The sequence below is a fragment of the Hoplias malabaricus genome, chromosome 15 (assembly GCF_029633855.1).
Source record: "Hoplias malabaricus isolate fHopMal1 chromosome 15, fHopMal1.hap1, whole genome shotgun sequence".
NCBI lineage: Eukaryota > Metazoa > Chordata > Actinopteri > Characiformes > Erythrinidae > Hoplias > Hoplias malabaricus.
This window is the reverse complement of record NC_089814.1, coordinates 31,823,714-31,846,718: the sequence shown is the minus strand read 5'-3', so window position 1 is coordinate 31,846,718 and position 23,005 is coordinate 31,823,714. Positions and strand designations below refer to the sequence as shown.

General features: G+C 43.0%; 1 protein-coding gene across 5 annotated transcripts in view; it reads left to right on the top strand.

Annotated features, from left to right (window-relative positions):
* The window catches only part of dbn1 (drebrin 1), a 92,546-nt gene that overhangs the window by 46,631 nt on the left and 22,910 nt on the right, over positions 1 to 23,005 (top strand). For 4 of the 5 annotated variants that reach the window (XM_066645419.1, XM_066645416.1, XM_066645417.1 and 1 more), the window contains exons 2-6: positions 11,934 to 11,989; positions 14,429 to 14,541; positions 18,024 to 18,113; positions 20,600 to 20,746; positions 22,082 to 22,159. In XM_066645419.1, coding sequence (XP_066501516.1) covers positions 11,934 to 11,989; positions 14,429 to 14,541; positions 18,024 to 18,113; positions 20,600 to 20,746; positions 22,082 to 22,159 — 484 coding nt within the window. The remainder of the gene's footprint in view (positions 1 to 11,933; positions 11,990 to 14,428; positions 14,542 to 18,023; positions 18,114 to 20,599; positions 20,747 to 22,081; positions 22,160 to 23,005) is intronic. The other variant, XM_066645415.1, reaches the window with a different exon arrangement.

Genomic DNA, 23,005 nt, shown 5'->3' with positions numbered 1-23,005 from the left:
CACCTTGGTTCATTGTAATACAGGTACATATGGGACATATGTATGACCCCAGGTACCAGCAGGGTAGGGAAACAAATGTATTTCTGTGTGTGTGTGTGTGTGTGTGTGTGTGTGTGTGTGTGTGTGTGTGTGCAGTATCCTCCTGTGATTTTGGCATAGACACCCTCACAGCAGGCTTACGCCACACTTCAGCACACAGCGGCAGATGTCTGTTGTATCCCATCTCGCTTTCAAGTACTCGCATTGATTTCCGTTTTGTTTTCCTCCTTTCTTCTCTCTCTCCCCTCCTTTTCTTGTGCTTTTTCCACCGAGGGGAGGGGCCTTCCTTTCATGAATATGTCAATAGCTTCGGATGGCAGGACGTAACAGTCTCACCATAAAGGAGTCGCCTTGAATTATTAATAACTTGATTTAAGGAGGTTGGGATCTCCAGGAGGAAGGATTCCAGTCGTCAGGAGATAAACACTACCCAGAGAAGCACGTATACACCAGAGAGACGCATCATTGAGCAGTGGATTCAATGTTGGATATCCACCTCATGTTTGAAGTTTCTGTTTGTTTGAAGGTTTAGGGTTTCATTACTAGTTTTTCTATGTTTTATTTATAAAGCATTCATTTAATTATGTAAATAATTGCAATTAAAACAGTTTGATTATGAATTAGAAGCACATTCTCATCACAATCTCATTTCCAAAAAAATTGTGACATTTAATAATGTAAATAAAAACAAAATGCGACTCTAAATTAAACTTAAAATGGGACAAAAGCCACATTTGAAATGCCAGCAACACATTCCAAAAAGTTTGGGACAGGGGCATGTTTAAAACAGAGTAACATCACTTCCTTTTTTAACAACACGCTGTAAGTGTTTGGGAACTGAGGAGACCGGTCGCTTTAGTTCTGAAATGAACCGTTTTCCGCGTTTGATAAGATTTCACCTGCTCAGCAGCTTGGGGTCACTCTTGGGCTCTTTTACTAAGGAGCCATGCTTTTGTAATTCATGCAGAATGTGGACTGGCTTTGTCTTACTGAAATAAATACGGTTTCCCAGAAAAAGATGTTGTCTAGATGGCAACCTCTTGCTCCAAAACTGTATATATCCTTCAGCATTAACAGTGCCTTCATAGATGGTCCAAAAATGGGCAAGAAATCCAGTTCTTTACTGTTTTAAAGCAAGTAATATTATCTATGAATTATTTCACAGTTTAAATTGTGAACCCCCTACTTCTGAAAGACTTGGCCTCCCTGAGACTCTCCTTTAAAACCCAACCGTGTCACTGACCTTTTGCCAATTAAACTCATTAATTTTTTTGTTGTAGCTTTACACTACCGTTATTTTTATCTCCGTCCCAACTTTTTTGGAAAGTGTTGTCAAATTCAAAATGACCAAATATAGGGTTTAAATGATTTACACATCATAGCATTCTGTTTTTTATTTATTTCTATTGCACACACAGCTCCAGAGCCTCTGGGTCCTGGGCTCAGTCATTGTCTGTGAGGAGTGTGGTGGAGGACTGCACTCCAGGGTGGTTTCAGTGAGGTAGTGAGAACTCTTCTTATAAGGGTTACTGGATAGTAGGCCATATGATAAATAAGGCTGGAGGTCAAGGGGTTAATGAGCATGTGCGCTGGGTCGGCTCTCCGCAGTGTGTCTGGCTGACTTACTGACTTCTCTGCTGGAAATCCCTTTGTCATGCTCTGCTCCCCTGACAGCTGTCCGTGCTCAAGTCACGTGGGGGGGCTCAGAGCCTTTTCAGCTTTTTCCTCATCCACCCCATCCTCCAGACCCTGCTGGACAGCACCACCAGATGCTACCAGTTTAGCAGCTTAATTACTGTGTTAACAGATATGTTCTTTAGTGCAGCGTAGTGTCCCTTATCCTCATCCATGGGTGATGTCATGTTTCCTGTTTGTTGTGGGAGGTTTTTCAGTGGAATTTATACTGTCCATATCGATATCGGAATTATATCGTATCGACCAAAATTAAGAAATATATCGTGATATAAATTTTGGCCGTATCGTCCAGCCCTACATCCAAATGATGATTCTAAAGCCATTCCTAAGTTCCAGCTGCAGTTCCAGCTGCAGGATCAGGAGAAGCTTGCTCCACTCACCTGCCAACGTGTTAATGTAACAGATTTATGGCTTTGTACTGTCTATTTTACCCAGAGGAAAGTTTTACTCCTCGTAGATTGCTCTGTAATGGCTCAGGAGACATAATGGGGATTCTCCTAAAAATTCCTTAGGAGAGACAGAATGAGACAGGAAGGAGATAAAGGAGATAACGGAGGAGATCTCCACTAAAACTCAAGAGGAGACCCGTGTGAGCGTCCTGAGCTCTTTATCTCAGGAGACACATTTGAGCAGCAGGAGATTTATAACAATGTCTCCTTTGTCTGTGTGTAATACAATTATATTTAATTTCACGTCCACGGCTGCACCATAAGAACGTGTCTGATTTAGCAGTGGGCTATATGCCAAATGTTCTTCACTTTTATTTGTCGTAGTATCGTTTTGTTATTGATTATAAAATTACACTTGGTATCGATCAAAGTCAAACTTCGAGTATCGTGATAACCCTTTGTGGACACTCCTCAGGCACAAGCAGTACTTACCCCTCCCACTCACCACCTCCGGTCCATTTGCATTCACGATGTCTTTATTTAATTTTTGCTGGAGCTCGGGTTCTGACAGTAAATAACACACTGTAATTAAAAATCACACGCCCACAGTCTTGGTTGATGGCGATGTGCATTCCATTCACAGGCTTGGAGGAGTATGGCAGGCCATAGGGGCCAACGAGAGGCTACTTGGCAGTGAAACGCAAATGTTGCTGGCTGCTGGTGATTTGGCGTGTAGTGGTGCTGCAGCTGCTCCAGACTACACTGTGTAAAGACTCTCCTGAGTGCATCTGGGCTCCATTTTGAAATGTCAGCACTTGCCTCCCCCCCCCCCCCCTCTCTCTTTCTCTCTCTCACTCTGTCTCTGCTTGCTCTCTTCCCTCCATCCCAGCCCTCATCATCGCACCGTTTCCTCACACTCTGATCTGCGAGTCTGTGCATGGTGCAGGGACGTGTAAAAGTACTTGTGCGAACATCTGGCCTTAGAGCTGATGCCGAACTCTCATCAGGGCAAAGGACAGGAGGAAAATTTTCATCGCACCAGCTCCCTTTCATCGTCAGAGTATCGCTTGCTGGCGGTTAACGGACTGCCGGAACGATCCACACTTCGAGCATAGTACACATTCACTCCTTTTCTACTCTCAGTCTGTCCTTTTCTAAAAAGCTTGAACCTATTCCTTTAACGAGCCCCCACTCGTCTCTTTTTCCCACTTTCTACTGCAATTAAAACATGCTTCTTCAGCTCAGCACATCAAAAGCAGCACGTGTGCAATGTGCTAATTATGCTTCGTGCCCATCTCTGGGTGTTCCGGAGACTGTCACTGCCAGGTTTTTTTTTTTTTTTTTTGCTCAGAGTGAAAGCAGGTGACTCAATCCCTGCCACCCTCCATCACACCCTCACTTTGTTTTTCTCTGTCTCTCGCTGAAACAGTATGTGGCTGATATTTTAGAACTAGGTTTGTTTTATTGTGGATGGAAACAGGTGTAAAAATAATAGACCTGCATTATACAACAACACTGCAGTCACGGCATCATATTTAATACAAAACAAACCTTAGATTAAGACTAACCCAGTGAACAAGGAACGTCCCTGGACGTTCAAAACAGGTCTAAAAACAGTCAGTCCGTCAACAACATGTTTTAAACGTCAACGGACGTCCAGAATCCATCTTAATAAGTCAGTTAAGTAATGACAAATTAATAACGTCAACGGACGTCCAAAATCCATCTTAATAAGTCAGTTAAGTAATGACAAATTAATAACGTCAACGGACGTCCAAAATCCATCTTAATAAGTCAGTTAAGTGATGAGAAATTAATAACGTCAACGGACGTCCAAAATCCATCTTAATAAGTCAGTTAAGTAATGACAAATTAATAACGTCAACGGACGTCCAAAATCCATCTTAATAAGTCAGTTAAGTGATGAGAAATTAATAACGTCAACGGACGTCCAAAATCCATCTTAATAAGTCAGTTAAGTGATGAGAAATTAATAACGCCAACGGACGTCCAAAATCCATCTTAATAAGTCAGTTAAGTAATGACAAAAAAATAACGTCAACTGACGTCCAAAATACATCTTAATAAGTCAGTTAAGTGATGACAAATTAATAACGTCAACGGACGTCCAAAATACATCTGATAGTCGTCTTTTCAATGTCTGTGTTTGGACGTTTTTTTAACTTTCATTTTCAACCTTAAGAAGACGTTGATTAGACGGCAGTCATTACGTTATTTCAACGTTGAATCAACGGCTAAATGATTACTGGGAAGATTATGGCTCATTCTAGCTCTGTTTCTCCATCGTAACCATCTTTAGTGGATATGAAATGTGGAGATTAGTAATGCCTTGTTTTTCTGCACTACTCAGGTCAAGGTTAGAGGTCACGCACCGTCTCATTGTCAACAAAAGCCACATGATCAGCATGTGACGAGCAGTGATTGAGTAATGTGCCATTTCTAAAAGTAGAAGCTAAAAAGCTATGATTGCTGCCACAAGCAGCAGAGAAGTCACTAAAAGACCACTTCAGTAAAGGAATGTGTACTTACAAGGGCACCAAGGGTTCGTGATTCAGAACGGCACAAACACACACAATCTGGAGGTTACAGGTCCTTTCTGAACACACAGTATGTTATTACTGCTTTTACACAAATGTGTTTTTAAAATACAGCACTGTGCAAAAGTGTTAGGCCCCAGAGACTGAGATTTAAAAAGCTATTTATCTGAGCAGCTAGTGTTAATTTACTAAAAAAACAAAACAACAAATAAAGGCCAACATTACGGTACTGTAGATTCCTAACAAAGGCCAGTGTCTGCCACAGACTTGTTCACTGCTTAAAGTTTAAGCATAAAGTATGTGAAACTGAAAGTGGCTTTCAGGATATTTATTATTTATTATTCCTCTTTATGGCCTATTTTATTCAACACAGGAAGGAACTGATAGTCATGACAGTTAGAGCCTGACTGTTCTCAGTTCTTCTCTGTTATTCTAACCACGTCAGATTGAGTTATTAGGCTTTGGATGAATTCTTATTTTTTGGACATCAGCCGTTCCATAATTTCCAGGAAAATATATTAAAATGTGGCAGTTGTGGAAAAGGCTTGAGGAATTGTAGTCCAGTCCAGTACTTAATTATTACTTCCATTTGTGCCTTTACTTTTTATGTACTACTTACATTTCACATGCTTACGTTTTCACGTAGAGATTTTAAATATGGTGGCACTGTGGAGCAGCAGGTAGTGTCTCTGTCACAACTTCAGGGTCCTGGAGGTTGTGGGTTCGCAGTCCCTCCGGGTGACTGTCTGTGAGGGGTGTGGTGTGTTCTCTCTCTGTCTGCGTGGGTTTCCTCCGGGTGACTGTCTGTGAGGAGTGTGGTGTATTCTCTCTCTGTCTGTGTGGGTTTCCTCCGGGTGACTGTCTGTGAGGAGTGTGGTGTGTTCTTTCTGTGTCTGTGTGGGTTTCCTCCGGGTGACTGTCTGTGAGGAGTGTGGTGTGTTCTCCCTGTTTCTGTGCGGGTTTCCTCCGGGTGACTGTCTGTGAGGAGTGTGGTGTGTTCTCTCTCTGTCTGCGTGGGTTTCCTCCGGGTGACTGTCTGTGAGGAGTGTGGTGTATTCTCTCTCTGTCTGTGTGGGTTTCCTCCGGGTGACTGTCTGTGAGGAGTGTGGTGTGTTCTCCCTGTGTCTGTGTGGGTTTCCTCCGGGTGACTGTCTGTGAGGAGTGTGGTGTGTTCTCTCTGTGTCTGTGTAGGTTTCTTCCGGGTGACTGTCTGTGAGGAGTGTGGTGTGTTCTCCCTGTGTCTGTGTGGGTTTCCTCCGGGTGACTGTCTGTGAGGAGTGTGGTGTGTTCTCCCTGTGTCTGTGTGGGTTTCCTCCGGGTGACTGTCTGTGAGGAGTGTGGTGTGTTCTCCCTGTGTCTGCGTGGGTTTTCTCCGGGTGACTGTCTGTGAGGAGTGTGGTGTGTTCTCCCTGTGTCTGTGTGGGTTTCCTTCGGGTGACTGTCTGTGAGGAGTGTGGTGTGTTCTTCCTGTGTCTGCGTGGGTTTCCTCCAGGTGACTGTCTGTGAGAAGTGTGGTGTGTTCTCTCTGTGTCTGTGTGGGTTTCCTCCGGGTGACTGTGAGGAGTGTGGTGTGTTCTCCCTGTGTCTGCGTGGGTTTCCTCCGGGTGCTCCGGTTTCCTCCCACAGTCCAAAAACACACGTTGGTAGGTGGATTGGAGACCCAAAAGTGTCCGTAGGTGTGAGTGTGTGTCGCCCTGTGAAGGACTGGCTCCCCCTCCAGGGTGTATTCCCGCCTTGTGCCCAGTGATTCAGGGTAGGCTCCGGACCCACCGCCGCCCTGAACTGGATAAGCGCTTACAGACAATAAATGAATGGATTTTAAATACTGCAGAAATCTCCATGTAACAATTCAAGTTAACTGTTATTAAAAAAACTAAACCAAACTCATACCTAGATAAAAAAAAAATGGTGGAAAACTTGGTGGATAACTAAGTTATAGTTAAAGAAATATCTAGAAATCATAAAGTGGAGAGTGAATCTGTGAACAAAAATCAACAATTATAGTTTGATTTGTCATTCATTGTTCAAAGAAACATTGGATAAATGATCTAAAACATCTAAAAAGGTTCTTGACAAATGTAAAACCTTGTAAACTAAGGTAGTGTCTGTATAGACAATACTATTACTGTAGATTTGACAGGAAGTGTCAAAACAGTGTCTTATCCCCTTTTCAAATCAACTGCATTAAAAAAATAATACAACAAACTGAATTCATGCCTAAATATAGGCTTCTGTTTAAGAGAGAAACTTTACTCGTTCTGTTTGTGTCCCTTTGCTTTAATACGATCACTCCACAGAGATTTAATTAGACCTTTAGTTCTGCTGACCACCGCATGTTTATGTAGCGCCAAGTGGGTTACTGTATGATGGTAGAGGTGGGTTTGTGTGTGTGTGTAATGTTTAAAGTTTAATGCTCATTTGTGACTGATCTGATGAAGCCTGGAGTTCATAGCCAGCTTTAAACAATGTATTTTACAGATCTAGTGTTTTATATTTGTCAGTAAAAGCTTGTTTCCGTTAGCTTTCTAGCTAACGTTTTTATCTCTGCTCCTGTCTTTGGCAGTGATAGCTCTTTCTTCAAGTTACACACAGCAATAAGAACCAATGCTAGTTCTGTGACGACGAGGGGAGGCTAATGCACACAAAATAATAAATAGCTTTGTTTTAGCATTTGATTCTTACAGCAACAGGACGGATGCTCGTGCCGTTGACCTTGGGGGCACACTCTTAATGAATGGCTTCGGCTAACAGCTTTTCTCACTATTTTCACTCTCAGAGAATAAGGACTCTGTGTGAAATGCCAAATATGCCCTGTTTCCCCTGGGAAAGACTTCATTTAGGGTGCACGAACGTACACTAAGATCATTGTTGGGCCTTTCAGGGCGCATATGTGTTGTCATTCTTGGTTCACTGTGCACCAGATTGAAAAGGAACGTGCCCTGGTTTCCATGTAGATCCATATAAAACACTCCCAGTCTTCTAAGCTGCGTTACATAGTGTGGAAAAGAAAGATTCAGGTTTTGTAGGACATCGTAAGGTGGAGGGCTGGGTATGTCATTGTTTTTCCCCACGATTTTCACAGTGTTATGCTGTTCGCTTTAAAGACCACATCAGTGACAACAGCTGTAATTGAACAAAGTGCCCCCTCTTCCGTGAACACGTGAATACACCCCGTTTTATCCCTTAAAAATGCTGAACGAGTGCTGACTCTCCCCTCTCTGTCAAAGGGGACACATGCAAGCACTCCAACTAGAAATGGCTGGTTTTTCATTAATACAAGATGTATTTCGCATGTGGTTTGACTTCGCAAGACTGTAGGCAATACTTGGGAAATGTTTGATTGCTTTGGCTTCCTGGGAAAAAAAAGCAGCGCTCTGTCACGGATATGGGGCAGATTGGACATGGCGACCCTCTGAGAGACAATCGGATTAGCGGATGGTGCACGGGCAAACGGCGGAGTAATTGTAGATGACATGCTCGAAAATGAGTTGGGAGGCACCGAATGGAACTAATATTCCAGCTGCCAGTTTGACTGTTCCTTTCTCTCCCCGCGAGTCCGGTTTGTCCACACCTCTGCGTCTGAGGGGTAGTTAGCGAAGAGGGGGAATGTAAACGCCGTCTAGCACATGTTTAGAGAGATACTGATTTCTGAAACATAAATATTTAAACTGGTTAATATGTATTCACATTATTGGTGTCAGAACAGAACCTCAATTCTCCAGAAAAAAAGGAACGGTGTGGGATGGACATTCAAGGCCTAAAACCTCTCAGAAGTTTCTGGAAAACTGGAGTAATTTGGGCTAAACCTTCTTGGTGAAAATGAAACCATATGTTGTGAAATACAGACCTAGCAAAACACATTTGCCTTACAGTTACAGTGAGAAAGAAACAACCGCCAAACGGTGAGGTGATCCTGAACTTTTGAGAGGCTGTGTATTTTCTCACAGGGTCCGCTCACACATATCTTTTCAGCGACGGGTCTGGAGTGTTGCTGTGGCTTTGTAGAGGGGAATCTCTAAAGCTGAGGGAACAGACTAATTAGCGTGGCTATTGAGAGCTTGTTAGCATCATTCCCACCCTATGACACAATGGAGAAAGGCCCCCACTCGCTAGCCTGCACATAGCGGCTCTTCAGCCATGCTCTCTGAGCCCACCACCGCTCTCAGCTGCATTTCTAGGTCACGGGAGTGTTTATGAATAATAAAAAGAGTCTGCTTTAAAGAGAAATTATTTATAGCGCTACAGCAGAAAATTCTGCTCATCCTTCTCTGTGTCTGTCTCTCAATCGCTATGCTAATCGCTAAGTATTGTAGTGGTTAGCTTTTTAAAAAATCCCCCTTCTTATCTTTTGGCTTTCATTTACCGTACCGTCTCGTTCCCTAACGTATTCTCGTGTTCTCAGTCTTCCTCGTGGCTTTCTCGGCCAGTCAACTTGCTGAGCACAGGCCAGCATGACCACAGGAGAGGCTGAAAATGAGCTAATGGTTGACTCAGGCCAGGGGCCTGATGGGAAAGGGTCAGATTTGGTTGGTGTGAGAGTCTCCCGCCTCAGGGCCAAAGCTGCAGATGATTAACAAGGTAGCGAGGAAAGAGCCAGGACAAGGTGAAGCAAGAGGAACAGATTAATTCAGCGCCACAAGGGACTGTTTGGGCTGGGATTGTTTGGGCAGGAAAAAGGTTGTTTTTGTGGTTGAGGAGGTCAATCTAAGCACTGTATTTTTGCATGCTTTGGTGGCTTGATGTATTTTTCAAATATTTTCCAAGTCATACAGCTGGTGATTAGCGTGCTAACAGTATCTGGGCTCCACGCTTGATTTCTACACTTGTGTCACTGCAATATCTTACATATGCAATTCATATTAGATACTGAAAAATTCATTTCCTCCAAGTGACTGTCTGTGAGGAGTGTGGTGTGTTCTCTCTGTGTCTGCGTGGGTTTCCTCCGGGTGACTGTCTGTGAGGAGTGTGGTGTGTTCTCCCTGTGTCTGCGTGGGTTTCCTCCGGGTGACTGTCTGTGAGGAGTGTGGTGTGTTCTCCCTGTGTCTGCGTGGGTTTCCTCTGGGTTTCCTCATATAATTGTATTCAACTAAAGGTACTAGACCTCATATCCTTCTGAAGTGTCTGTCCAGATATAATCCTTCACCTGATGGCCTCCTCCCAGCCTCCATTTTCTTTCCATACCACCATCTGCCTGGGCTGTTAACCGGTTGGATATGACAGCACCACCCAGCTGCTTGGCTGTCCTTGTGCCCTTGGCCACTGCCAGGTATAGGACAGCACCTGCAAGAGCCCATGTCTCCTCTGTCTTTTCCTGGGCTTCTTTATTGTGACGTGGTGCTCCACAGAAGCGCAATAGCACCCCCTCACCCCACCCCCCCACTCACATGATGAGCTGGACCTTTCCATGTTGCCATTTTTAAGCCTCTCAGTGGAATGGTGACAGGCTGGAGGATGGTGGCAGTTCGCCGCACTTCCATGTTAGAACTTGTCGTTTGTCAGCAGCCAAATCCCCTGCTGGCATCGCCTGTATCCTCCCTGTGGCCTCTCAGAGCTGAGAGAGCAGGGTGAGCCGGCAGAAACACATTTAACCAATGTCAGCCTTCTCACTGTCCCAGCATAGAAACACTATTTCATACACACTGAATACATTTAAATACTGCAGTGACGCAGACCTCTGACCTCAAAAAAGATTCAGTTTGATTGTGATTCTATAAGAAAAATAAGCTCAGATTTTGCTGTGCATTGTCATACGTTGTGTATTTTGGTTTGTTAAAATAATTAATATCAGTATGTGGTGTTACAACAAATATATTACACTTTTAACAGTTCGTTTTTATACACAAGTGCATTTTAATTAAACATTTTTGGCCAAATATGAGCACTTTGTAGTGCACAAATGTTGTTTATACACTTTTTCTTTCTCTCAAAATATTTAGGTATTTTTCTCACAAATTTAGCCAACTATCAGCCGTAGTTTGTTACCAAATAATGCTCCCCTACTGTGAGGGTGGAGGCTTATTTTCTAGTAACACAACAACAAGCACAACACGTTGAAAGACAACGCTAGCTGCTAATTCGATAGCATTTGATTCGTTAGCTGCTTGTGAACACTGAACTCTAAGATCAGCCTTGTCTTTATGAGTGCAAAACCACTCCATTTTAAAGCACTGAAGATTGTATCATAGCAGATGTACTTCTGCTTATACATAATGTATTCTGTTGGACCACATGCACATGCTGCAGTGATGCATCCAAAATATTAAAGTAAGCCTAATGCTATTCTATAAGGAAAACTAGCGAAATGTGGCTAGCGGTTTGCATTCTGTGCTGCTTCATACCGACGCTTATGGCATTAGACCTTCTGTTCTTGCATTTGTTGTGCTCAGTAGCGTAGCACCACACTCCCACTCATTTTGCCAGCGCGATGGGAGAACGAGATTAGCTGACACTCCGATATCCTCATATTTACCTCCATGAAAGGCAGCGTGAAACATCAAAGCTGTGCTAGGCTACATCTCATCCAAGCAGTCCCGCTTTGTTAAAGATCTCTTTAGATTTATGTGGCACTGCGGGATTGTGATTGGAGTGACTCTTTCGGCTGAGTGTCCATGTGGGCCCTACACACAGTGATTGTAGAAAGCTAACGAGTGCTAGCGTGTTGCGTGGTGCCCTCCCACACAGCGCTCAGCAATGACACACAACAATGCCATTTTCTCCTCTGAGCCAACAGCACCCTTGACCTAAAGTGTACCGCTTTTGCCCTCGGTGGAGTGTGCATTCCAGTGTGTGCTTCTCTGCAGCTGCAAAACTCTGAGCCTTTTTAGCAAAGCAGAGAAGGCCACGGTCCCTGGTCACTTTATGCTTGGAAATGACTTGAAAATGTTTAGATCAGCCACTGCCCGAAGGGTTGTAAGTCTTTAATATAGCATTTAATACAAGACAACAGTCAAACAGTTATAGCAATCCCTGCTACAAAAATAGAGCTTTTTCTAAGACCAACTTTAGCTAGCAGCTGCTATAAGTTGGTCTTTGATGGTCAAGGTAGTTGACAAGCTAAACGTCCAGCTGATAGACCAGTTTGTTTTAGTTTGAGTTTAGCCATGTAGCATCAGTGCTAAACCAAACAACCCCATAAACACATGTGTTAGCTCATCGATAAACTGTATATATCTGAAAATATTCTTTATATTTCTTTAATTTGTTATTCCAAACATGTCAACTTGACTAACGAGTTTGTCTTTCTTCTCTCCAGGGCCTTGTACACATATGAAGACGACAGCAATGATCTGACACTGGCGTCTTCAGGAGGTAAGTGGTTCTTCAAGTAGATTTTGCGGTGAACCAAACTCAATAACTCTGCCTTTGTGATGGATAGCGCTAATCCTCCACGTCATAGCCTTCATAATTGCGGCTGTCGTTAGGAACCCATTGTGCATAGTGATACAGGAGAGCCGCAACACATCTGACACGTCTGCTTTCGGTCGACACAATCTGTCGTCAATAACCGAAGCAATTAAAGTGTACCCTTCGAAGCATATTCAATCCAGCTGCCATTTTCTTTGCAAATGCCACCTCATTATCTGCCCTGTGGTTTATCAGATCGAACTGTGTGGAGCCTCATCTCTCCCCCTTCGGTTCAAGAAGAGCAAACCTGTAATTTAGCAATAATGACTTTAATGGCTCACAGCCTGGAGAGGAACAGGGCAAAGCCGGTGAGATCCAAGTGCTACTGTTCGAAATCAGGCGTATTATTGTCAGCGTGGAAGACGTTTTGAGTGAGATTGCACGGCGGTTGAGATCCGTTCATTATTTCATGAGTGTGAGCCAATAGCGCAATGCTTATTTGTTTCACTGGTGCGTAATTAAATCTCGCTACCTGCTTCATATTTAAATCAGATTTAATTATTAGTGAGAGCCTAGGGAATGGGGCTGCTTCCTGCTGTAATGTGTTCTTTTGTCTGAGGCTGGAGGAGGAAGGGCTGTGTGCTAGACTGGTTAAAACAGACGAGTGGGCTTGTCTCCCCGTTTTCCGCCACAGGCCCGTGTCTGTCTGTCTGCCACTGATTGAGCTTTTAAGCTTCCAATGCAATTGAAAGGAAATCAGGAGCCCAGATCTATGCCGTAATAATTAGCTCAGTGGATCCTTCCGCCTCAGATGGTTCTCGATGTTTAAGAGGCCAGTTTGGCCTAAGTCTAGTCTCGAGTATGAATAGGGAACTGGGAATGGCAGCTATTTATTATTGTTGACATCACCGAGAACGTGTTCCATTTTTGTGCTTGTCCCACATTGACACGGGTACAGAGACTTTACTTGAGCATATCTAACACTTTCCGAAGCTCAGGAAAATGGATGTGGAAGTGGATAACACCACAGGCCTTTAGGGCTGTCGCAATATCTGCAATTCGATAACACAGCGTTATTGACCAGCCAACCGCAAGGAATGGCAAGAACCATGTTTTTGCCTTTTTTTTTACATTGTCTTTCTAGTTTTACACATTGGGGGGGGGGGGGGGGGGGGGTTTGGGGGGTGTGGAATGAATGTAGTGTCAGCCTCCATTTTACAAAATGGACACAAAGGCAGATAAACCTAGTCACGAAATCAAATGCAACTTCGACAGTTTGTGAGCATTTCACCTTTCAACCAAATGAAAAGGAAGAGCCAGGCAATTTAGACGAGGCAATGTGCAAAATCTGTGGCAGAAGAGTCATTGGGAAACAAAGAAATGCGAATCTGAGTCTCATCTAGCTTCCTATAATCCAGCTATCAAAGCCCAACTGCTTCCACCAGCCCTGAGTAATGGAGCAGCCTCAAAAGGCACAGTTCAGGCCAGTTCTAGGTGACAGTGAGGAGTGTAGCACTCGAATCAGGATGAATGAAGTAATCTGGGATGGTAATATCGCATATCGCAGTGATGAGCCGCGATAAAACACAGCACAGGAAATCCTTACACCGCGACAGCCCTACAGGCCTTACTCTTCAGTTCTACGTCAGTGCAGAAATGCTAAGGCTACACAGAGAACATGAACTTGAAGCTGCCTGAAAGGTGGGCTACAGTTGGGATTATGAGTGTGTGGAGCTGGATGGGCACCGTGACACAGAGCATATGTAATCACAGACACAGCAGTGCTGCTCTTCGACACTCCTAACTCGTTGGTCCACCTCAGTCCTGCAGTCACACTGAGGGCTTTGAAAGCTCCAGCAGCACTGCTGTGTCTGATCCACTCGCACCAGCGCAACACACACTGACAGAGCACCACCACGTCAGTGTCACTGCAGCGCTGCCTGGTGGTCTTGGACCATTGAAGGACAGCATGAAATGGGGATTAGAATATACGCAGAGGAACAGATGTACAGTCTGTAATGTTAGAACTGAGTGTAGATACAAGGTAGGTGTTCCTAATCCAGTGATCGTTTGGTGTATAATGCACGGTCAGTGGGGATTCTTTCTGAAATCCGGTTTTATTTTAGAACTAAACCTAATCTATTTCCAGAGACAAGGTATTACTAAATGTCTGCCTGCAGGTTTTGAATGAAACCGATACACACTCCATAAAATAACCTCATTCCTGTTACCCCTGGGAAATTTAGCACCTGACAGTAGGTAGAGCTCAGACTGTGTCACAGTACTGTATCAAAATACACACCGTTTTCAAACACTGTAAATGCACTCAGGCTTAAAACCAATGGGATGGGAGTTGTCTGTTGTTGAGTGAGTGTTTTTTCTGTCTCTGCTCTTGATTGACAGGTGGAGGCCTGGCTGAAATCACGGTCACCTTCGACAACAGCCGCATCATGTATGGCTTCTGCAGCCTGAAGGAGCCAACTGCCACCCTGCCTCGCTACATCCTCATCAACTGGGTAAGTGGGGCTGCTCACACTGCCCTTTTGCTGCTGTACGAGTGTGTGTGTGTGTGTGTGCCTGCTTTCTGCTGCCTACAGCTTAGCGTCTGTTCTAACCAATGTAGGGTTTGCAGCCGTGTAGAGGCGAAGGCAGAAGAGCAGAGCAGAGCTGAAGTGGCAGAAGGAACTAACGAGCGTACGCTCAGTTTCAGCCCACTGCACACTCTTCAAACATGGTAGTTGTTCTTAAACTAGACAGAGGGTGCAGATACACACTTTTAAGCATTTCAGAGAAATCATGGGTCTATTTTGGGAATGGTCCCTGAAATATTTTGCTGTCGTGTTTGCAGACAAAGCTACTATGTAGATCAGTGCAATGTGGTTGACATAATCCATTAGTCGCCCATTTTGACCCATTTAAATGTCCTACATGTCAGGTCTTCAGTAATTAAAAGTACAAACCTCTTTATATATTTATACAACATAAGCCCAAAATGTTGTATTTTATTACTGTCTCTTGTTTTCTATTTATTTATATATTTTTTTGAGAAATGCCAACAAACTCAGAATGTCCCTATAGTGTAGAAACCTATCTCTGTAAATGACTAAACTACTAATCACAACCAAATGTCCTGGATGACCTTCTAACCTTCAGACAGCTCTGCATTAAAAACCAGCATCATTTCATAATGGATATTACCACATGGGCTCGGGAATAATTTGTCAAATTCTCCCAAAATGCGCAAATTTTCCCAAGCTCAAAGCCAGTGTCTGTCACGGTCAGTCAGATTAATTGACTTCAGTTTTGTTGAATGGAAAAGTTGACCTCAGGAATGTAATGAGCGTATGTCAAATAGAATTTACAGCTTTCTTTTATTAGCATTTTGTATGATATATTTTCACATATGAAAGGAGTGGTCCTTTCACACGTGTAAGGAACAGCTGGAGATTTCTGGCCAGCCTCCGCATGCTTTAGGCATGGGGCAGCACCTGTGCAGCACGATCCTCTGGAACATTAGCGGCTCTGTTCACACGTGTGCTCACTCTGACATTACCTGGACTTTGTTCTAGGGCACTAGCAGGGTAAAGTCTGCGTAAAGTCCAGGAAAAATGTTACAAAGGTTCTGTTCACACAAATCCCAAATCCCAAAAAAATTAAAAAATTCCAAAAAATTCAGAAAATTTCTGTTCCTGGGAACGTGTGAAAGGGGCTTTGCTACAATCATCTAATCTTCAGTATTGTTTTCAGAAAGACTATGATTGTAGCAAAGTATATTTAAGTGTAATTTTGTAAAAATAAGATGAACAGAATTTAAATGTAATAAAACAAATTAAAATTATTTTACTTAGTACAGCAGGTGTTTATGAAAAGAGACATAAAATGTTTTTTCCGTTTAGAACCTGAGCGTATTACATGTTCTCAGATATTTAGTGTATTTCACTTCCTTTATTATATTCATTACATTCTCATGTTGCATTGTGTCCGTGGTGTTATTTTGAATGGCTGCTGATCATATCAATCGGCACTGTGTATTGTTAAAGACAAAAAGTCTTGATGCACTTCACATTTAGTGAAGGCCACTCGTGTAAAACTACTCTGTCTCAGCTACTTTAAATATGAAGTGCTATTTCCTTTTGCTGAAGGTGGAACAACCTTGCAAAACAAAGGCTAACAGTAGACCACGGAACTGCCTTAAATTCATGGTTTAATGAGCTATTGTATGGGTATAGTCCACACCAACAAACCTAAACCTAATCCCCACGATTACTCTCTCAATAGAGAACTTCTCTGCACTCTAATTTATTCACATGCTGGCTGTAAAAAAAGACATTAGAGGACACGAAGGGTCTATTAAACAAAATTCGGCTTGCCACATCTGTACCACGGTTGAGGTTGATAACCACAGGCAGTCATTTCCGTTTAAACTGAAACTCAATAGAAAACAAAAGGATCCCTACCAATGTGTAACCTCTGTACAGGGAAATAAGCAACCCCACATCACGTCAGAAACAGTGTACTAAAAGACCATACCTACTATAACGTATTCATTTGTACGTAGTTGTTGCCGTGCGCCCCCGGGAAATATTGACAACATGCGGTATTTCAACCAAAACACCAGACGGACATGGCACCGGTGTTGCCATGGAGCTAATTATTTGTTGATGAAGGTTCAAAGGTAAAAGGCTGACTTTGTGATGCTGACTTGTGGGTTTCTAAATTCATTGGTAAAACAAGTAATAGTTTTGCACCTTGTACTAGCTAATAGTTTCATTTCCTTGAGTTCATTCAACATCTAGCTTTAGCTTTAGCTTTAGCTCAACTAATACCTCGTGTGTCACTACTCTGAGCCGTAAGTCATGTGTTTTTAGACGTGCTTGTATGTTTTGTCGTAGCTAGTTGTAGTTCATAGTTCATAGTGAAGTTATCATATGTTAGCGGCTCAGATTACGTTATATATATATATATATATATAGTATACTGCATTTATTTGTGTTTATATACACATGGTGTATTTCCACTTACAAAAAAAAGTAAAATAACCTTCTACTTTAATGCTTTGGTTCAGCATACATTTTTCTAAGCCGTCTTAGAGGCTAGGCGGCGCATATGAAGTTTAACGTAGTTAAACGTTTAAGCTGGTGTGGTGTTTTAGTAGCATAGGCACGTTTCAGCCATGATATCAGGTTGAAGCCAAATTACCAGTGGTAATAACAGAGACACAGCAGGAACAGTGGGTCTCAGTCCTCATGGCCCCACATACAGTCTTCAATTTCGCTCAAACCCGACTTAGTCCATTTAGAAAGAGAGGGAAATGTCAGCTGTCTAAAGAGTTAATTTCCACTATGCTGGAATATTCTAATGAGGAGTTTATGGAATCCCTGCGTTAGCGTAACCCTAGGTTTTCCAGCAATCTGTAATTTTTTGGTTCAAATCCCACTGCCCCACATGGTGCTCTGATGATGCTGTGAAATGTTCCAATGCTAATCGTGGGCTACAGAGGAAAATAAACCATGTTTTGTGATGTGCACATGACATTAAAATAAAGATGTTCTGTGCAAAACAGTGCCTGACATCCGGAACGCTCTTAGACCAAAATGCCAACAAATCCTCACCAAAACGTTTCAACGTGTACTGCAATATCTCATCAATTTAGAGTCTGTTTCTGAACTAAGGAGGATCAAACTCTCCAATAAGGCCTTTCATTTCAAGAGACTGGACCAGTATGTATCCACACACACCCGGCCTTATAGCGTAATGCACCCACACAATTATAATAATAAAAAAAAAACACTTGAGGACATGAACTTTCTTAAGAAAGCCAAACCTTTGAAGCTCAGAAACTTTACCTACAGCACTTTCCAAACTCAGTGGAAAAAGGTAAACTGAGAACTTGTTATAATCTGAGGTTTTTGTGGATGCCTTGTGTGGTTTTCATATAAAAAATCATTTTTTGTTGTTTTTTTTTTGACTGACATATTTGTCCTTGTGTTGTGTTCAGGTTGGTGAGGATGTACCTGATGCGAGGAAGTGTGCCTGTGCCAGCCATGTAGCCACCATCGCTGAGTTTTTCCAGGTGAGCCTTACCAAGGTAAAGGAACTCTCTGGAACAGATAAGAAGCCGTGTCTGTGGTGTTTGTTTTTCTGTTCCATTGTTTACACAGTCATTGTCTGTTACAGTTTGATCTAAAATCCATGAAACACATCTACCGCTTCCTATAATTGTAGCTGATCAGTCAAGAAATGCACCAACACCTAGTGAGCTGTTAACATTATTTATTAGCATTAACATGTAGATTAGCATATGCTAGCTGCCTCAATAATTAGCATACAAGCTGTTGAAATGAGCCAGTTCTATCTGTCAGTATATACATTTTTTAATTACTACAATCGTGAAAGGAGCTAATTGCTCAAAATAGTCAAGAAATTCAGTGTGTCTTCATGCCTAGTGAGCCGGTAGCATTTTTTTTGTTAAATGTCATTAGCTAGATTAGCATGGAAGCTATTGTTGAAATTAGCTGATCCCTCCAACTTTTATCTCCCTAGAAATTCTCCCAGTGTTAATAACAAGTCAGCTATTACATTTTTTATTTATTACATTGATGGCATTTGTAGATAGGCATGCTAGTTACCTCTGTTTAATTCCATTTATAGCTAGATTAGCATAAAAGCTATTGTTGAGTTTTAGTTTTATTGTAAGCACAGACAAAAATACAGGCTTTAAAAGGAACACTAGGCAAGATTTGGGTTTTTAGCTCCCCCTACTGTAAGTCACTTTTACTGCACAAGTTACAAAGTGCAATTTCAGCAGTGCTAAGCGCAGAGTTGCAACAGCAGAGGCTCTGTTCTCCCTATTACAGCTCAGTGAGCCATCCCAATGATACTGAAGCTGTAATTCTAAGGCAAAAAATATTACATAGTGTTCCTTTAAGATGCCTGCCAGTTTTAGCATTCCTTGCTGTATGCCACACATATATATGTATATTTTATACATGCAATATCACCAAACTATGTCATTAGCACGCGTCACGGTCATCCATATAATGTCCTATATATTCCAGTCTTAACTTAGTGCTTTGATGTTTTGTTTCTTCTGCAGAAGTAGCTTCAGACACTAGTCACTCGTTATCGCAGCTTATTGTGTCCCTTTAATGAATCTATTAATACCATCTAACATTTGTCTGCCCATGTTCTTCACATCATGAAATAGATATCACAGCTACTCCTTGTTAATTAAAAAAAACATAAAGTTGTATATTAGTTTTTTTGACAATGTAGCCCTTTTCACTCGGCCACATTTTCCAACATGATTCCATCGTCTTTTAAATCTCCGAGTTGTGCTTTTGCAGCTGAGTAAATTCCTAGGACCTGTGGGTGGACCTCAAAGAGAGAGAGAGAGAGAGAGAGAGAGAGAGAGAGAGAGAGAGAGAGAGAGAGTGTGTGTGTGTTTATAAGGGCAGAGAGTACAGTTTCTTACAGCCGTAGTACGTGGCGGAGGACTCTTGTGGATGACTAACGCGCCTCTCTTCAGGGCAATTGTGGCAGAGGTATCTGAGCGACGGCCTGCGCTACCTTTTATGTGTTCGCTCTCTTCAGTCGGGCATGAGTAGGTGGGAAAGAGAAAGACAGATGGAGAGGGAGTGGATGAGCAGAGGAAGGTAACTCCAGAGATTATGGAGAAAGAAGAAAGGGCTAAAAGAACTGGAGAAGCTTTAATGAGTTAATGTGGTGGGCAAGTGTAGAGAAGGGGTAAAACAGTCTACACCGGTTACCCACCAGTAAACACGTTTCACCATGAACTGGTGACATATTCAGCCTGTGGCGGGTTAAACCTGCTCTTTCACATTAAAGAGGTTAGGACTTCAATTACAGCAGACAGTGTGTAGCAGAGTTATTGGAGCAGCAGATATGAGGAAAACAATTAAACGCTGTGCTGTTCCCAGGTGTCAGGAAGAAGCTATAGCATCAATGCTTATTTCCATGGGATTAAGACATTTGAAAGTAGTGGCTGAAGTGTTATATTTTAAAACGCCCTTATTGTAGATTGTAGATCTACATTTAACAAGGCCCTCTGCACAACGGCCAATCAGAAGAGAGGTCATTTCCATACGAGGAACAAAAACCGGCAGGTTAATCAAGGTATAGGAAGGTTGGCCCTTACCCAGTACCATTCTGAAGGTTACAATGTAAAAACGCATTAATAGTCTGTCAACGTCTGCAAAACCATCCATAATGGTGGTTAACCTGGGCTGCTTTGCTGTGCAAATGTGGTGATTGGTTCTTGTTGCAGCCGACTGGACATCCATATTCATTTTTATTCATGAGTGCCGGAGAGTCCCCCGAATTCACCTGCTTCTCCTTTTATCCTTCGCCTGATACTTTGAAGTCCTCTCTGGAGCCTGTTGCTTTGGCATTAACATGCTCTCCCACAATCCCACGGTGCCATACACACACTTACAGAGTCCTCCCTTTTCACTGGAGGGTTGCCCAGGGTTACGTGCTTTGGCAGCTTCAGCAGTGATGCTTTTTTTTCTTCTTCTTCTTCTTCTTTTTTCTTCTTTTTCACTCTCTTTTCAGGGGGTTGACGTCATCATCAACGCCAGCAGCATGGATGACATTGATCCCTCAGCCATCGGACAGAGACTCACCAACGGGACAGTCCCGGTGGCCAGCCCCGTCCTCAGCCGCCTGAGAACGAGAGACGATGAGAACGCGGAGAATGTGGTGCGTGAGTGGGGAGGGAAAGAAGTGTGTGTTTGTTGGGAGGTGGGGCAGAATTTGTTGTCGTTTCCAAAATTAGGTTTTTGGGAGTTTGTGTGTGTGTGTGTGTGTGTGTGTGTGTGTGTGTGTGTGTGAATGAAGCCTCTGGTTGGACAGTGGTCAAACCGAGTTGTCTGTGAAAGGACCTCTATGAGTGTGAAGTGTGACACAAGGGCTCAGGCTTGTTGCTGTTTTAAAGGGAAGTGCTGGACCTGGCCCCCCACTCGGAGCTGTATTGTTTGAGCAGGGGGAACTGAAACAATGCTCCTTTCTGTGCTCAGAAAAACAGGGGTGACTCATTCACTTCTAAAGCTTTCCAGCTTCTTCCGCCTGTTTGTCCGACATATCAGTGTGACCTCCATCCAGGGGACAGCCTTGTCCTTCAGCTGCTGAATAAACAGACAGCGCACATCAGTACAAGATCGACTGAGATAAAGATAAAGTGCATTGGGTTTCCTTGATCCTAAATAATGTGTATGTCGTTTTCACTTTTATAAAACATCAGTGTGTTCTCCCTGTGTCCGCATGGGTTTCCTCCGGGTGACTGTCTGTGAGGAGTGTGGTGTGTTCTCCCTGTGTCTGTGTGGGTTTCCTCCGGGTGATTGTCTGTGAGGAGTGTGGTGTGTTCTCCCTGTGTCTGCGTGGGTTTCCTCCGGGTGACTGTCTGTGAGGAGTGTGGTGTGTTCTCCCTGTGTCTGCGTGCGTTTCCTCCGGGTGCTCCGGTTTCCTCCCACAGTCCAAAAACACATATTGGTAGGTGGATTGGTGACTCAAAAGTGTCCGTAGGTGTGAGTGTGTGAGTGAATGTGTGAGTGTGTGTCACCCTGTGAAGGACTGGCTCCCCCTCCAGGGTATGCCCAGTGATTCCAGGTAGGCTGGGACCCACCGCCACCCTGAACTGGATAAGGGTTACAGACAATGATTGAATGAATAATACATCAGCGATTTAATTGTCAACTGGTAAACATATTCATATGCTAAATAATGTATCAAAAATTTTCAATGCATGCCTTTTATTTAGGGCCCAAATGTGTCAGCTCCCTCCTTCAGCTCATAAAATAGCATTGCGTAACAGCATTGACTCAGAAGTTAGGAACCCAAGAATGTATTCTGGTGAAATTGTATCGTGTAATTACTGGACAGCTGTTTACTTCAATGTTTGAAATGTGTTCTCTGGCTGTTTTCACATTAGACAGAACAGACAAACTGTCCCCTCAGTGTCTCGCTCGGAGCAACGTGCCACTGAGATTCCTATTAGTTGATGCTCACACTCTCCCCCCCTCCACCCCTTCCCCACAGGGCACCACCTACCAGAAGACGAACGCAGAGATAGAGATGAAGAAGATCAATCGTGAGGAGTTCTGGGAGCAAGCCAAGGTAGAGAGATGGGATTCTTTTAAACCAGACGGCATTAGCCCACCGCGTCCGACCCGCTGATTGATCTCTTTGTTCTGGCTCTAACTCTAATGAGGAAGTGTTTATTTCAGAGGGAGGCCATTCATCATGTTTCAAAGTGTCTGCGGTAGATTTCCAGAACGTTCTGAAGAGCCCCGTTTTGGCCTCATAAAATAATTACCAATAATAGTGTCAGGAGATGTGACTTCACCCCGCAGATGCGACTAGGAGAAGATTCCTATGCTGGTGACCTATATTTGCGATTTGCACTGATTATAAGATATTTAAAGAAGGGAGTGCGGTTTGCATCCGAGGGCAATGAAGAATCTGCTCCTTGGTTGGTACTGGATTGTGAGATGTTGGGCCCCTCTGGATATAGTTATGGCTAGGGCTGGACAATAACTCAATATCGATTTATATATATCGCAATACTGAGTGTTTCAGTAACAGTGATACGACTTTTAAACACAGTTTCTAATTTCAGTTTACATTATTTACAGCATCTGTCAGAGTCTCACTGTGATTATTGGGCGCTGTCGTCGGTTCAGCACTCAATTTAAAATTCAGTTTAAAAACAATAATATTCACAAAGCCTGTAATGTTATATTTGAGGGTGATGTCATGTTTGTTGTTTGTTCTTGGGTGTTTTTCAGTGGATTTTATGTTGTTCATATCGATTTATAGAATTATATCGCATCGATCAAAATTAAGAAATATATCGTGATATAAATTTTTTGTCGTATCGTCCAGCCCTAGTTATGGCTCTGGAGTCCTATCAAAATGGTAAATCTAGTAAAAGTTTTATATTAAAGGCTTAATTCTAAGCAA